This window comes from Penaeus monodon, chromosome 29, assembly GCF_015228065.2.
Source record: "Penaeus monodon isolate SGIC_2016 chromosome 29, NSTDA_Pmon_1, whole genome shotgun sequence".
NCBI classification, from domain to species: domain Eukaryota; kingdom Metazoa; phylum Arthropoda; class Malacostraca; order Decapoda; family Penaeidae; genus Penaeus; species Penaeus monodon.
In genome coordinates, this window is record NC_051414.1 from 12,483,702 (window position 1) to 12,484,168 (window position 467).

The 467-nt window shown below is 32.5% G+C and overlaps 1 protein-coding gene across 1 annotated transcript in view; it reads left to right on the plus strand.

The window, feature by feature from the left end:
• Positions 1-467, plus strand: part of LOC119591963 (VPS35 endosomal protein sorting factor-like) — a gene marked incomplete at its 5' end in the record, with an annotated part of 25,901 nt that overhangs the window by 25,130 nt on the left and 304 nt on the right. The window contains 1 exon segment of the mRNA XM_037940717.1: positions 207-362. Coding sequence (XP_037796645.1) covers positions 207-362 — 156 coding nt within the window.

Sequence of the window (467 nt, forward strand, 5' to 3'; positions counted from 1 at the left end):
CCTTTTTTCAAAATAATGTAGAATTTAAAAATTGTGGTCTGAGAACTCACAACATTTCTTTTACAAGTTGTTAATATTTATAGATTAGTGTGAAATTGATCATGTTTATACTCTTTGGCTTCAAATATTGTATATTCATAATATGCACCAATGAGCATTAACACTACGAGGAAGACAATTATTCTCAAGATACTAATTTATGGCAGGGATTAACTGGCATTCAAGAGAAGAGAAGTGGGCCATTGATTCAGGGACTGTTTTGGTGTATTATAACCTGGAGTGACTTATCTCAAACACCAGTGATGAATTTAGCAGTCTCTGTGTGGGCTTTAGTCAAAAAGCATAATTCTGCCCAGACAGTGGTGAGTAAAATCTCTCACATTGTGTTAAGATACAGGCCATATGAAACCTCTTGTTATTTGATTTTTAAATGTAATATAATTGATAACTTGCAGTATGAAAATTTG